At 31.1% G+C, this 13,614-nt stretch overlaps 1 protein-coding gene across 1 annotated transcript; it reads left to right on the top strand.

Moving 5' to 3' along the window:
* Positions 1-2,635: 2,635 nt before the first annotated feature.
* Positions 2,636-4,612, top strand: LOC133689782 (heavy metal-associated isoprenylated plant protein 5-like). The gene is made up of 5 exons (XM_062109819.1): positions 2,636-2,794; positions 2,887-3,037; positions 3,145-3,383; positions 3,502-3,580; positions 3,698-4,612. The coding sequence occupies exons 1-5, from the start codon at positions 2,783-2,785 to the stop codon at positions 4,282-4,284; spliced, it is 1,068 nt and encodes a 355-aa protein (XP_061965803.1). The 5' UTR covers positions 2,636-2,782; the 3' UTR covers positions 4,285-4,612.
* The last annotated feature ends 9,002 nt before the right edge of the window (positions 4,613-13,614 follow it).

Raw genomic sequence — 13,614 nt, 5'->3', positions numbered from 1 at the left:
TGATCTTTAAATGAGGTTCTATTCTTTGAAAGTAGAAAAACAAAATCGATAGCCTTTTAAAAACTACATATATATATATATATATATATATATATATATCTTAAGAGCTTGTTTGAGATTATGGTAGTGATGGTGCTTCAAAATGTTTTTTATTTGGAAATGTATTGAAATGAAATTTTTTTATTTTTAAAAATTTATTTTTAATATCAGCACATCAAAATGATCTAAAAATATAAAAAAATTAATTAATTTTTTTTTTAAAAAAATACGAGTTGCACCGTGTTCTAAAACATGATTTAAGTCCTAACATGCACGTTTCAAACACACAAGTGTGTGTGTAATTTTCAAAGACTCACAAGTGCATTGTATGCATGGTGTTTGGAATTTATTAGTCAGCCCACGATATTTCTTGGAAATTTCTTCCCCCGACATGTAAATTGATATCTGGGCATGAGATCCTCGTTCCTTCTTTATTTTTCCTCATAATCCATGAGATCCTCATTCTTGTTTTTTATTTGATAGCATAAAGTACTAAATATCCATCGTGCAATTGAAAATGTCATTTTTATGTAAATAAAAATATATTTTTTATTTAAAAATATATTAATTTTTTTTCAAAAAAATATTTTTAACATAACATATTAAACAATCTAAAATTATTAAAAATAAAAAAATAAAATTTCAATCAAGTTTCGAGTTGCGAAGCTAAAAAAGAGTCCGAGGAAGGCATCGCACTGCACTAGGATTGATGTTGACTCGTCTACAGTGGCCTAGGATTTATCCTCCGTGTATATTTCTTGCAATGGAATCAAAGGTCTAAAACCGTGGGAGACCATTTCGATCTACCCAAGGTAGATTGATTACGTCATTGATGCTGTAAGCTTCCCTTAGCAAAGTCAAATGCAATGCCCTTGAAGATTTGACAGTGGCTCCATAAAGGGCTTGAAATTGAAAGCCACTTTGGATAAGAAAGAGTGTCCGCCTTTCTCTCGTCGATGTAATAATAATTTTGGCATTCTAGTTTGTGTCCTCAAACAATTATTGTTGCCTCGAGGCTCGCTGCCAGCACTGCCATCATGCATGCCTTGCGGCATGGCCTCGAACATGCTGATGCCGCCACTGTCATCTACGAGAGCCCTTTTTAATGCATTTCTATCTTCATGCTAGGTCTAGGGCAAAAATCAAAAGCTCCACGCCTTTTCCAAGCTTTGCTTGCACTTTAACAACTCAGTTGGATCTCGTGCCCATTAAAATTAGACTTGATCACTTAGATTAAGAGACGTGTAGTCTTCTGATAGCATTATTTTTAGAGTATTTTTTTATTAAAAATAATATATTTTTTTAAAAAATATTCTTAATATCATCACATAGAAACATCACATTAAAATTCCGGTTCAATCACCGGTTGAACTCTCCCCTGAGCAGGAAGGAAAGATAATTAGGAGAAGGTCAAGTTTTTAACAGGGAGGGACATGACATTTGTACCAAATCCAACTTATTTGAAGAAAAGAAAAATTTTAAAGTTTGACGATATAAAATTACCTACCTGGTACTAGTTTTTTAATCATATAATTATTATTATTTAAACCAAGGAAGAATTTCAAGACTTGTACTTAGTATTCGTATTTGACTGTTATTAGGGGTGGGAATATGTAGAGCAACACACTTAAATAAGATGCCAATCCACTAAAATTAAACAGACAGCTCAGGTAATACAAATTCCACAACAAGGTGACTTGGAATTCTCAACATCAAGAAAAATTAAAAATAAAAAACAACAAGAAAATAGAAAAAAAACCCAAATAGGACAACAGCAAGCAAATACCAAATAAAATTATTATATTATAATTGATGCGGTTTTACTTTCCTATGAACGGGTCTTTTATGGTTTTTTTTATTTTTATATTTTAAAAAAGTTTTATTTTTGTTTTATTTTTTTCTTTACTTTAAATTATCTTTTTTTATGTTTTTAGATTATTTTGATGTGCTAATATCAAAAATAATTTTTAAAAAATAAAAAAAAAATATTATTTTAACATATTTCCAAACAAAAAATATTTTAAAAAACAACTATTACCTTCTCAAACACCTTTTTTAAAATTAACAGCATCAATCACGACAAACGCATAACTTTTCTGGCACTGTAACAACCAACAATTCTTATTTTTATATTTTAGAAGTGTTTTTTTAATTTATTTTTTAATTTTAAATTAATTTTAGATTATTTAAATATACTGATATCAAAAATAATTTTTTAAAAATTAAAAATATATTATTTTAATATATTTTCAAAATAAAAAACATTTAACCATTCCTTTAAAATTTGACTGTGCCAACCACAGCAAACGCATAACTTTTCTGGCACTGTAACAACCAGCAATTCCCTCTCACACCACCGCCTGTCTGATGACAATCGAGTCCGTTTTTAAATGACCCGTCATGGTCAGGTAAAAAGCCAGATGATTTGTCACGAATGCCGTCGTTTCTAGACAATTGTTTTGTCCACCAAGGCGGCACAAACCATAAAACTCATTTCTCTCTCTCCTCGCCCACCAGTGCTGACCTCATTCTAAAAGTCTCCATCATCATCCATCATTCATCAAAATACCATCATCACCATCCATAAATATACATAACCCATCCTCCTGTTTCGCATACGTTCCACCAACCTACCCCTTTTCTCCTCTCTATATATTCGCCTTGTTTGCCTCCAATTTACATCTTCAAAAACAATTCCAATAACCAACAACGAGTTGCCAGTGAAAAAGAAAAAAAAACCTTGATGGGTGCCGAGGTTAGTTAAAACCCACTAAGCTCACTCACTTTCCGTTCTTCAATTTTAATTTATTCCTTGCTTAATTTGGCTTAATTTGTTGTTTCGAGCAGAAAGAAGGTGCGAAGGTTGAAGCCGAGAAGAAGCCCGCCGCTGATGCTGGTGAAAAGAAAGATGAGGCCAAAGTTATTTCCGTTTACAAGCTGGACATGCATTGTGAAGGCTGTGCCAAGAAAATTAGACACGCCGTTAAACATTTAGAAGGTGATTTTTATTTATTTATAGCAACTAACATTTAGCAATCTAAGAATTAATTTATCTGAGTTTGATTTTCCGGTTGCTAAGACTGATGTTTTTGTGGGTTTATTCAGGCGTGGAAAGTTTGAAGACAGATTGTGCCGGCAACAAATTAACGGTGACGGGGAAAGTGGACCCAGCAAAAATCAAAGCCAGGCTTGAAGAGAAGACCAAGAGGAAAGTGGAGATTATCTCTCCCCAACCTAAGAAAGACGATGGTGCCGCTGCTGGTGGCGGCGATAAAAAGGCCGATGAGAAACCCGAAAAGAAACCGGAGGAGAAGAAGGAAGAAGCGAAAAAACCACCTCCAGAGGTAAATAAATAAATTACTGCCTCCTAAGATTTAATCGTGAATATAGACGTTGATTATCCTTTTGTTTTCTATTGTCAGTACTTTTTAACTAATTTTTAATAACTCTTGGTGGTTGCAGAGTGCCGTCGTTTTGAAAATCAGGCTACACTGTGAAGGTTGCATTTCAAAAATAAAGAAAATCATCTCCAAAATCAAAGGTAATTAGTTAATTATACATTTGATTATTAGATCTAACTAACATATTAAATCTGAATATTCAAAGTCGGTGGCAAAATAGTAAAGAATAGATGGCTGACGTGGCTAATTAAAAACAGGTGTAGGCAGCGTGACTGTGGACGCGGCGAAGGATCTGGTCACGGTGAAGGGAACAATGGACGTGAAGGACTTGGCACCGTACCTAAAAGAGAAACTAAGGAGAGCAGTGGAGGTGGTTCCTCCGAAAAAGGAGGAAGAGAAGAAAGACAAAGCAGGCGGCGGAGACGGTGGGGATAAAAAGGAGAACAAAGCGGCCCCCGCTGATGGTGGCGGCGAGAAGAAAGAGAAAGGGGGGGAAGCGAAAGGTGAAGAGAAGAAGAAAGAAGGGGATGGAGGGAAGAAGGAGGAGGCTGCTGGTGCTAAGGTGGAGGTGAGCAAGATGGAGTATTCTGGATATCCAGGTCCGGCACCTACTTTCTGGTTTGATGGGGTGTACGGTCAAAATCATGTGGTGGAGAGTTACAATAATCATTATGATAATCAGTACAACTACAATCAACAAGGTTACTATGCGGTGAATCAACCAGGGATGGGAGGAATTCAACCAGGGATGGGAGGAAACCACGGTTTTCTGCTGGACCATCATCATCCCCATGCACCTCAGATATTCAGTGACGAGAATCCCAATGCTTGTTCTATCATGTGATTGGTTGATCGGTCGGGGGGGTGGATGCAACATATGCCATAAGAGAAGTACGAAAATGTACATGAACTTTAGGAAGGGAAAAGTAAATACAAGAAATACTAATAGAGGATTAGTACAGTTAATTTTGGAACTATCCATGTGGCTGGCTTAGTTTAGGAGAAACTAATTAGAGATGATGAACATGAGGCCGGCTGGCCCTGTAAAGCCGGTTAAGTTGCTGGTTTTTTTGTCTTTTTAATTGTTATTTCCTTTATCCGTTCAATCAATGTAAGCATTTGTTATTGCAACCCCTAAATAAATATTATGTGCAATAAGCATTTTGGCTTTCTTTCCTTCTTGCAAAGACTCGTGACTTGTCGGGAGTCATGAGTGTCAATTAAGATGCAAATTAATTTAATGGCAACTGTTAATTAAGATGTGATTGTTTTAATTAAGGGTACGTTGGCGGGTCGTCCACTCCTCCTCGCCTCAATAAAATTCACCTCAACAAAAGACGATATACAGCCTCGCTGAGGATAAACGTCATGCAGTACATACGCCTTCGTTTTTGCGATAGTACGAACAAAATTCGAACAAGTACAGTGCGTGGCAGTTGTAGTATGGTCACCTGAGATGGCCAGTCCAAATGGGACTCTTCTCCTATTAAAGGGAAGAGGTGGTGGGATGTCAATTTCTTATATCTAGGTCAGGTCAGGTAACAAGAATTTTATTAAAAAAAAATAAAAAAAAATTAAAGGATGACCCACGGTACCTTTTAGATCGAGCGAAAAAAAATTTTCAACTAAAAATAATATCAAACAAAGAAATCAATGACGAAGGAAAAAAAATAGCCAGAACATGTGTCTTTTTATTTCTATAATATTTTTATTATTTTTCAAACAGAAAAAAAATAAAATCTCTACCACAATTCTCTTTCTAAGTCCTAAGTTTTTTAATTAATAATGAAAGTTAATTGAGTAAAAGTAACCTTTTTTCTCACCCTCTAAATTATTTTGTTTTAAAATCTGCATCTTTAATGAGATAGTATATAAAAAAACGAGCATATCAATTTAATTAATTAAATTCAAATCCAGTAACTAATACTACATTAAAAAAGTAATTAATGATAAATATTTTATTAGAGGCAAGGAGCGGCCGGTCATATTTATGGTACAATTAAAATTATATTATTATTTATTGAATAAACATGTTTTAAGTAGGAATTGTTTTTTAAAAAAAACACTAAGATTCCAATTAATAAAGGAAAAACCAATTATAGTAAGGAAAAATAAATTTCCTAACCAATTCCTTAACTAAAGGATCCCTTTTCTCTTATATATAGAAAAACAAATTAAACCATGAAAAAAATAAAATTGGCTCAATATTGAAAGCATGAATTGAATCAACGCTTTTGTCAAAATTTAAAGTCCGCTTTAACCACTCAACACAACAATAAGAAAAAAAAGGTTGTTATAAAAAAAATAAGATAATTAAAAAAATATAGGATTAAAAAACCTATAAACAATATTTAAAAAAAGAGAATTAAACCATAAAGAAAAAAAGAGGCAAAATCTATTTTTCCAGACATGATAAATGTCAAATAACATTTCAATTGAAGTTTCCTCATTGAAAGGAATTCATTGACATGAAAATAGACATTTTTAATCAAAATCCTCTCTTTTCAATGAATATAGTCACATTCTCTCTTCCCCCTCCTACAAAGACTAAAAAAAAAAAATTATTAGGATCATAATGGACTTTGTTTATGAAAATCATAGTGAACATTAAATATCTTTGTTTTTTTTTAATCTTTGGTTCCTTATGATTTAATTTTTGTATAAAGATGTAATTTTAAAAACAAAAATTAAGTATGAAAAAATATTGCTACAATAAATACCTAGATGTTTTGGTATATGTTACTAGATATGGGACCGCTCAAAGTGTATAGCGTCTCCCACATGGTTGTTCACGGCATGAGCCAACACCTTTTTCAATTAAAAAAATAAAACAAAGTCAAGCATATGGGCCTAACCTTTAGTCTCGAGCGAGCCCATCCTGCTACAAAGAGGCAAGAGCTGGGCTTGACCCTTTACCATTTTTTTTTTTTACCTTTTTTTTCCAATTAGAAATTTTTTTTTACTAGATTCACTTGCTCTCTAGTTTTTACATGGTTCTTATGTACTATTATAAATTTTTTATTTGAATATTAAAAATTTTATTTTGAATTATTATGTATTTGATATAAAAATAATGATACTATTAATAAATTATTGATGAGAATCTAATTCAAATCGTTTTTTTATTCTTAAAATTTTTAAATAGATTTTGAACACGGTTTATTATATTTATGATTTTTTTTGTTTTCAATCGCACATAAAATACAAACATACTATTTTAATATTTTTTATTATTTTTCTTTGATAATAATAAAATATATTTTTAAATGATAACTTCAGTTAAAAATACCGTGTTTTCTAATATTAACAATAGATACTTTAATAGAAAGAAAAAATGATGTTTGTTTATGGTTAATATTTTTTTAAATAACTATATTTGAAGTTTAATACAAATTGTAAGTAATTCTCTAGGTTTTTTAAAATATTGGTCCCTACGTTGTAGCGAAAGCACAAACTACTAGATGACCACATTGCATGGAGTTAATGAGCTTCATAATCTTCAACTGCTCAATTATTTCACGCAAGTAGACGTTTATGTCATCCAATAGGCGATAAGGCTAGCATGCCTTTTCCACCGCGATAAAGGCTATACCACCATCCAATAGGCGTAGTTATTTGCTTTTTAATGTCTTCAACTTCAATTTATCTACCAAACTACATTATCTTGAGAGAGAGAGATTATGTGGATCTCGTTTTCAATGTTTTTGGCAGCCTATATTTATAGTTTTATAACATTCTTATGAAACCTTTTTACACCATGGGAGAAAAAAAAAGTTTAGCGGTTATTTTTAAAATATTTTTTTATTTTTAAAAAATTATTTTTGATATCAACATATTAAAATAATTTAAAAATATATAAAAAATATTTTTAAACAAAAAAACTCCAAATCTATTAAAACATCATTAGAAATGTAGTTCTAAATAGTCAGGTCTATTTATAAGTATGGTTATGATTACTTTTTAAAGTGCTTTTTACTTAGAAATGCATCAAAATAATATATTTTTTATTTTTAAAAAATTACTTTTGATACCATCGTATCAAAATGATCTGAAAAGACTAAAAAAATATTAATTTGAAGTAAATAAAAATAATTTAAATATTAATTTTTTTTTAAAGTACTTTTAAAATGCATAAGAGGTAAATATTTTTGCACTTGCATATGTAAGTGGAATCTGTTATGCATATTTTTTTTATCCACTTGCATATTAATTGAGGTTTAATTCTCTTTTTTAATTGCTTTATTATTTTTTAGAAGATTTGTTCAATGGAAAGAAGTAAGAATATATATTAATACCCTTTCTTTAGTATTAATGAAATCATATTTTCGATGGATAAAAAAAGAAGAAGAAGGAAAACGTTTTCAGCTAACGTACTCCCTCCTCCTCTTTTCAGAGACTATATATTAAAAAATAAACCGTCCCTCGTGTCACAAGCGTGCAAGTCTCTGATTCTTTGCATCTCTTCACATGGTGCACGTATCTAGCTAGCTATAGGTACACCTGAACACAAGAGATTAATCATTTACTCTGCATTGCTATATTGTTCGGCAGACACATTCGTGCAAGTTCTGTAAGCATGGGAGAGATACGAAAAGGCCCAAAGCAACCGAGGCATAAAAAAAAGGAGAGATTTTAGGGCATTTATTCATGAGAAAAAGAAAACTCCTGCCATGTAATATTTTTTAAAATTTTTTTATTTTTTTTGTTTTAAATTAATATTTTTTAATGTTTTTAGATCATTTTAATGCTCTGATTTTAAAAATAATTTTTTTAAAATAAAAAAAATTATTTTAATACATTTCTAAATAAAAAACACTTTAAAAAACAATCACAACCACACACATTTAAAAGCAATCATGGTTAGAGTTTGCTTCAGGAGCGGTGCTGCTAGAGTTTCATTAAATTTTAAATTTTTTAATGTTTTTGATCATATTGATGTGTTAACATTAAAAATAAAATTTTAAAAATTAAAAAAATATTATTTTATTATATTTAAATAAAAAAACAACCATTAACATTCTCCATCCAACTCTAGAAGATAATACATGACTTCACGGGTGTTCTTTTTTATTGATTTGACAGGAACATATACGATTGACAGATTACAGCCACTAATTAAATAATTGGAGGGGAAAAATTCTTAATAAATACGTATGTCTTTCACATTTTTAAATGATTATAGTTGAAATAAGGCAATGAATAAGCCAATGGTTGGGACGACAAGAAAGGAGAGGGGCCAATAAAAAGCTGGATGTGATTGGAGAGGGGCCGGGGGGGCTCTCACAAAATGGCTGCATTAGCACTCAAATAAATTATGCACGTACATGATCATTTGCCTGTTCAAATTATCTAATTCAATTTAATCATATATAAAAAAATACAATTGATAGTGTAAAGTACGTATAAAAATCACCAAAGGTTAAGACACCTTCTGGTAGAGCTCACTGCTAAAAAGACATCATTAGACGTTGAAAACAAATTTAATATATAGTCGCCCTCAAGAAACTTTTGGACCTAAAACCATATATTATGATAAAATATCTTATTCAATTAGGCTATATTACGTTTTAAGGATAAGAGTGATTAAATAATAATTAAATAGTTTAATGACACATACACAATGACAAATTAAGCCAACGACAGTTAAATAATTAATTTAAAAATTGAAGTTATTTGGCAAGATGTTAAAATAATTAATTTTATATTGTTACCTAACACATTCTCTTAATTAAATGAAACCATTTCAACTTACTTTATGCTTAATTTCTAGTTTAATTAAAACGAATATATATATTCAAAATTGTACTGTACTTTAAGGGTAAAATGTAATATTAAGCAAAATCCGAATTAAAGATAAATAATGCAATCCCATAATCTTAATCATATCTTGAAAAATCAACAGGATATCTTAATATATAATTTTAGAATAAACTCATTATTTTCTATGAGATCTCCTCCAAAATGCTTTTATATTTCTACAAAGCCAACATTTAACCACACCTTTTTATATATGAGCCCAATAACATGCTATTTATTTCTTGAACATTTCGTCTGATATATAAAATGAAATACATCAAATATGAATCCTTATTACTAAATAAACTAAAAATCCTAGGTCTTAAGTTGAAAACAAGGAGAAAAAATTAATAATCTAAAAAACTTGGAAAACATTCTTTTCGGTTCTCACAATATCATCTTTTTTTCTTTACCGTTCCTGTTTTTTTGTAATTCTAATTTTGATGAAAGTTTATTTTTGTTGCATTTTACTCTTTAAGTTGGAGAGAAGAGAGAGCAATTCACTAAATTTCAACGATAAAAAAGAAAGTGATTGTTTGACATATATTTAGGTAAAAATAATTTCTTAAAAAATATATATTAAACTAAATAGAGTCTATAATGTAGATTGCATTTTTAGTCGGTTAATCAAGATTAACCTAGGTTAATTTAATATATTAATTGAGTTATTTTTTGGTTCATCTAGGTTTTGTGTTTTAATATTATTTTTTATGTTAAAAAATTACTTTAGCATGTTGCAACACCTAGTGCATCCTAGAGCGAATGAATCACTAGAAAAAAGTCCACTTCTTGAGGGCTAAAATCACCTAGTGCATACTAGTTTATTCTTTCATAGTACTTTTTCTTCTAAAGAAATGCTTCGACTTCCCAAAGAAGACAAAAACCAGGATCGAAAAAATACATAATAAATACTGTATAATTCGAATGCATGCACATCATTGCATAAGAAGCTTATATTTTCTTGTGGAGACATGACTAGATGATACTTCCACAATGCAAATCCACCAGTCGTGTAAATTAAATGTACAATAAATTAATTATACATGGTTTTCTTTGCCGTCCATGACAATATTGCATGAACTGTAATGAAGCCCCGACCACCTCCAGGTACGTTTGAAACCAAGACTGAGCTCTGTTATAATTGGATTCCACGTCAGGGCTTTTGTCAGTGGTCACGAGTGGGAGGGACAATTGGAAAGTATCTAGAAGGCCGACAGACGCGGGCTTCTTGTCGCATTGCAAAATGAGGTTACACTTCGGTCCAAATATTACACGAATACTACGCTGCTACAAAACTGGGAAGGAAAATGCGGCCATCGGAACAGATAATTAATGTTACGGGCTATTCTTGACCGGCAGCATTTCTTAATAACGTTAATAAAAAATAGATTAAAAGCCTCTATATTCATCTCTCTCTCTCTCTCTCTCTCTCTCTCTCTCTCTCTCACAAACACACATACACCCACACACACACACACTTCTCTTACTTGCGGGCCAACGGGGGTGAGGTGAAAGCTCTCCAACCGTGAGCCACCACTAATTTGATCATTGATCTTTTATTGACAATCTCTACCATGGGCTCCGTAGTGCTTCTTGACTACTATTAATATAACATAATTAATTATAAAACAACAGAGCCACCACTAGCCTTGGATCATATATATAAAAGAGTGCGAACCGAAGCCATGAGAATATATTATCTTATACTCTAAATCATTATCTTATACTCTAGGAAAAAACTGTTTTGACACTGTGGGCTTGCTAGATTTAGCTTCACGGCTGTTCGTCTCTGAGCCTCAGGGATGCTTTGGTCTTGGCCGCCTTCTCATGGCTTCGGTTCGCACTCTTTTATATATATATATATATATATATATATATATATATATATATATATATATATATAAACAAGGGGCAAGGGGCAACCGCCGCATGAATAGATCAGGGGAATATTCGAGAATCCTCGAACAAATCATGGTGCAATAAATTAAGGATTAATTTGTAATAGTAACTTGCTGGTAATGGAAGCTACTATCACTGCAGGTAAACCAGTGTTCTATCGCACCGACGGAAAATAATTACAATACCCTTGTGTGACAAGTAACTTTGCGTCTGCTCATAATTAATAAATCAACCAACGGACAGAGATTGAAAGACAGCATATATTATTTTTTATCATCAAAGCTTTTATCCAGCATTCCGATTTTTATATATCGGCCTGCAAAATGCGATCATCCGTGAACAAATTACGTGTGATGATCACTACTTTGGACAACCCGGGTTTTTTTTAATTTCTCATTATCAAACTGGGTTTTTTTTTTAAAAAGCATTGAATTGCAAAGAATGGAGGAAACACAAATCTGTAAAAGATGCTGCTTTGCGGATACACACTAATAAATATAAATATAAATAGAAATAGAAATATCGATCAAATATTTTTATCAGTAAATTATAGTGAATTTTATTAATGAATATATTTCCTCAATATATATAAGGGAATTACAATGAAAAATAAAAGGAATTAAAACAAGGCTAAAAAATATTATGGCATGTTATTTATACCAACAGAATTAATTATATCGGTAAAATTATTGGTAAATTACTCACTTCTCCTTGACACTGTTCATCATATCAATTAAAAAGGGAATTACCAACGAAACATTCCGTTGGTATTTTCCAAATAGCAAAAGAACTGTTCACTTTTCAATTGCATTGTTAGTTGTTCTTTATAGTCGAAATCACCGACGGATTGAAAAGTTCTCGGTGTTATTTGGCAGGTTTCTAAAAATTTTCGAGTAAATTGAAAATTTAAATTACATATTACAGACAGAATCATCGACGGATTAAAAAGTCGTCGGTGATATTTAGCGATTTTTAAAATTTTTTTATTAAATTAAAAATTTAAATTAAATATTATTGACAAAATCAGCGATGGAATGGTTAAAAATATTAATATTTAATTATCCATCTGTAAAACCATCGGTAAAATGCCCCAATAAATAGAATCATTCATTTCACAAGAGACGTGCCTGTTCTTCTTCTTCTTTCCCTTATGTTAAAAACATCAACATCCCTTTTTTTTTTCCCTTCTCTTCTCTCCTTCACTATCGGGTATGTCTTCTTCTTGTTTTTTCTTTTCTCTTCTCAGATTTTTTTTAATTAACATACTTTATATAATTATTTATTTCTTTTCTTAACTTTACTCGCAACTATATTAAGATAAGATTTTTTTTCTTCTTTTTTTGTGTTTTTTTCATTATATTTGTTTATTTATTATATTTTTAAAATTTTCTATTCTTAATAATTGTATGAATGTTGTTGTAGGATTTTTTTTCATATATGAGATCAATGTTGTTGTTTTATTTTTTTTATGTTATTTATTTGTTGCAAATTTTTTGAGTTTATTTTTTTTCTTTTTTTTCCAAGCAATTCAATTCTGAGTAGTATGGAGTGTTGATTTATATTATTTATATTACTTTCTAGTTTTGTTAAATAGATTTTTTAAAAATATATTTTTAAATAATCACTGACGGAATTGTATATATACAATATTTGTTTTGTTATATGATAATTTTCCCTAGAGAAATATCGACGAAATAAAGTGAAATTTTTTATGCATATTTTCTATCATAAAATCATTGGTTTTTATTTTTTTTATTGACAAAATTAGTGGTAAATAATAAAATCACTGAAAAATATTATTCTGATGGACATATTCTATCAGTGAATTAACCAGTAAAACTTTCACCGACAGAATAATAATCTCGTACCAACAGAAAAATTCCGTTGCAACGATATTAAATGTTGTAGTTACGCTACTATTCTTCTAAGCTAAATTACCAAGGTGATACGAAGTGGGATCCTTACCAGCAGAGTTTCAAGGAGTAATGAACCAGCAACGACCGACCATGAATAACCCGCACAACACAGAGAGTTGTAATTGCACATCCAGCCAGCCACTACTGCAACACTTTCTGGGAAACCAAACAGAATGCAACATTAAGAGACATTATCTGAATGCCAAATCATTAGCAAGACCACCAGCCATGTGATTAGCTCCCCGCAATATGTGAGAGAAAGACACAGAGCCCATATGTGAAGAGAAACGAGCAACTAGGATGGAAAGTTCACGATAATACCATGGCCTAATAGAAGATTTATACGTCCAATTAACCACATTAGAAGAGTCAGATTCTATATTTAATTTCATTCCAGACAGATCTTCTCTTAATAAATCATCTGCAGAGAGTCATAAATCAAGAACACAGCAAGAAAAATCAGAAAACAATGCTTTGATCCACACACATAGCCTGGTTAGGGTTAGAGAGAAGATTGTATCCAAATATTTCTTGAACAAGATATATGATGGCATGCTTCCCGA

The sequence above is a fragment of the Populus nigra genome, chromosome 3 (assembly GCF_951802175.1).
Source record: "Populus nigra chromosome 3, ddPopNigr1.1, whole genome shotgun sequence".
Classification (NCBI taxonomy): Eukaryota; Viridiplantae; Streptophyta; class Magnoliopsida; order Malpighiales; family Salicaceae; genus Populus; species Populus nigra.
The sequence above is the reverse complement of the archived record's forward strand: the minus strand, read 5'-3'. Positions and strand labels throughout refer to the sequence as shown.